This window comes from Maylandia zebra, linkage group LG22 (assembly GCF_041146795.1).
Source record: "Maylandia zebra isolate NMK-2024a linkage group LG22, Mzebra_GT3a, whole genome shotgun sequence".
NCBI classification, from domain to species: domain Eukaryota; kingdom Metazoa; phylum Chordata; class Actinopteri; order Cichliformes; family Cichlidae; genus Maylandia; species Maylandia zebra.
In genome coordinates this window covers 3,101,714-3,104,819 of record NC_135187.1, presented here as the reverse complement: position 1 = coordinate 3,104,819, position 3,106 = coordinate 3,101,714, and the positions used below count along the sequence as shown (strand labels likewise).

Genomic DNA, 3,106 nt, shown 5'->3' with positions numbered 1-3,106 from the left:
TTCATTCAATAGAAACTGTGGTTAAGATAACTGGCGTACTAGAAAAGCAGTGGAAGTTCTGAGTGATCCTCCAGCTTCCAACTGTATTACCCTTCCATGTGACCAATGACCATTCACACAGCAGTCGCTTTCTAAAACGTCAGATATGTATCGGATTCAGTACCACAGACAAAAGTGAACTAGGTCGGATTTGGAAAATATTGGATTTGTGCTTTCTGTCATACCATGATCGGATATGAGTCGCTTAGGGTCAGAAAAGTTGGATTTGATGCACTTTCGCCTGCAGTGTGAACGTAGCCTTAGTCTTGCTGTTCAGTGCTGGCTCAGTAGTGTATGTTTGTGTCCTTTGTCAATATATATGCATCTTTGTATGGAGTGGATCAGCCAGTTTATCAGAGCATCAAACACAAATATATCTGATTTTTCTATATTTATGAATATAGTCTCTAAAAATGTAGGAAATCACAAAGTCTTCATTTACACTGATGCATATTAATTAACATTTACATTTCTGTAAATTGGATCCACTGTGTTATTCTCAGATTTTGATATCAGAAAAAGTCCCAAGAAATCAAAGTCAAAAGTTTTACATTCCAAATAAATTATTCATTATTTAAATGTGATGCACTGTAATATTTTCAGTTTTCACATGAGCTGACAAAATGATACAAACAGTGAATGATTTTGTTGAGTTTGTTTGTCTCAGAGTCAGAGAGCCGTGTCTCTCTACAGTCAGAGGTTTTTGTACGGCGCCTCAATGAGTTTGTATCACTGTGGTACACGTTCGGTGGAGGAACCAGACTGGATGTTAACTGTAAGTACATTTCACTTATTTATGAAGCTCAAACTTGTATCATTAAGGTGAATTTCATTTCCTTCTACATAAATACTTCATGTTTCTCATGAATATAAAATTTAATATCAGTGTAAATTTTGAATTTAGACGAAAATCGTCTTGTGTATTTATTTTTACTGGAAATTAAACTTTTAAAAGTTTTTTTTTCTTGAAGGAAAGTAGAAAACGTTTATATATTTTACATTTCCATAAAAGTTTTGTCTTCAACCTTTTGCTGCAAATAATGTGCCATCCATCTAAAATTAATAGTTCTAAACGATTTAACATTATTAACGACACATTAACAGTTTGCTGTCTGAGATTTGCTGAGTTTATGAATTTTAAAGTGTGAGTAAGTACAGTTATCTTTATTGTTCCAAAATAGAGCAAAACAGGTCTATGCTTCTTTCTTTTTTACATAATAAATTGTTTTTTTGACAATTTTTTGACAAAATTCTCACATTTTAATATTTTATTTGTTTTCTAATTGTAAAACTAATAAATTATTCAAACATAACACACACGAGGACATCAGAAGTCAAAGAAACGGTTTAATATTTTTATCTTTGGTACTGAAACTCGTCTGTTGCCATGGTTCAGCAGTGAAGCCTGTCTGTTACCATGGTTACCAAGCTCAGAGAGGGAAGTGAAACATCTGGAGATCAGTTTCACCCAAACTCCCAGTTTCTCTAACATCTCTCTCTCTCTCTCTGCAGTGGGTCGAGTCCCCCCCTCCCTGACCGTGCTGGCGCCCTCTAGTGAGGAGCTGAAACAGGGGAAGGCTACAGTCATGTGTGTGGCCAAAAAGGGCTTCCCCTCAGACTGGAGTCTGTCCTGGAAGGTGGATGGCAGTGGCAGCATCAGCTGGGAGGAGAGCAGGAGCCCCGTGGTGCAGGAGAACGACGGCCTCTACAGCTGGAGCAGCACCCTGAGGCTCCCTGCAGACCACTGGATGAAGGTGGGCTCTGTGACCTGTGAGGCCACCCAGGGCTCCCACACTCTGGTCTCAGAGCCACTGATGAGAGACCAGTGTCCCCAGTCCTGACCTGACTAACTGTGACTTTCATGCTGGTCTTACTTTCAGTCTGCACTCTGTAGCTTTAAAAAAAAAAAATCTAATTTCTTCTCTCATTTTTCATTGCTTTGTTTAAAGTTTAAAGTTTAAAGTTTTAAAGAATAAAAAAATATCTATATTAAATAAGAACCGAGTCTTTGTCTTACTTTTGTGGTGATGTCAATATTAAACTCTAAATAATGATTTCCAGGGTTCTAATTGGAAGCCAGTGTGCTATCTGTAGTCAATATGAGTCAGTAGAATTAAGCCACTTTCAATACATGAAGTAAAGCAAAGTTTATGTTAAAGAGTAAGTGCGAAGGGGAATTGAGAGACACTGCCATTACTAAGCAGGATATTAAAGACATTACATATATGCAAATTCATTGCATGCTGTGTAATGAAATGTTTCAGCATGTTGCAGTTTGTTGTATAAAACACTGAGCAGGTGGAGCAGAAAAGCGCTGTACAAGAATGAGTCTATTCTCGTGATCAGTGTTGGGGTAGGTATTTTAAGAAGTAATTTAATATACAGAGTTTTTTTGTTAAAAGTATTCAGTACGTTATTTTGGTGTTTTTTTTCTGTAAAATCACCTGAAACACAACATGTCATAACTGTCATTGAACAATATGAACTTGTAGGCTACAGTCTCTCACACCAACATAAATCCCTATCCTAACGACGACACACATATTTTCTTTCTCTTGGCATTCATTTAGGTATATGAATACCTGTCAAGGGTCCTTGACATACAGGTCTCCGACTCGGAGGACAAAAATTAATGTCCTGTGTCTTAGGAGGGCAGGATTGCTTTGCTTTTTCATTATACGATGCTTCGCAATATTGGTTTTGCCTAACAACCTGTTTTTGACTCCTAAATTGTCATTAATGCAACCGCTCTACATAACAGTCAGTGTAACTGATTATAAATCTTTTATTCATGAACCTACACATTACGCTTTATTTACTAGTTGTATGTATTTTAACAGAGCAAGAGGTGGACCACACGTTTGAAGAGCTGCTGGTCTTTATAACTGGGGCTGACTTACTTCCACCACTGGGGTCCTGCAACATAGACTTTTATGATCAGGAGTCAGGGATACACATCGATGTGCAGCTTATCCCTGTATCTTCCGAGACGTGTTGCATACGAGGATCAATTTAAAGATCTTATGAACACTGCATTAAAAGGATTCCTGGGATTTGGAAAGCTGTA

General features: G+C 37.5%; 1 gene segment (V, D, J or C); it reads left to right on the top strand.

Moving 5' to 3' along the window:
* Window positions 1-685: 685 nt before the first annotated feature.
* Window positions 686-2,009, top strand: LOC112430218 (Ig kappa-b4 chain C region-like). The segment is given in 2 exon segments: window positions 686-814; window positions 1,552-2,009. A coding segment is annotated over 1 exon segment (255 nt).
* Window positions 2,010-3,106: the final 1,097 nt, after the last annotated feature.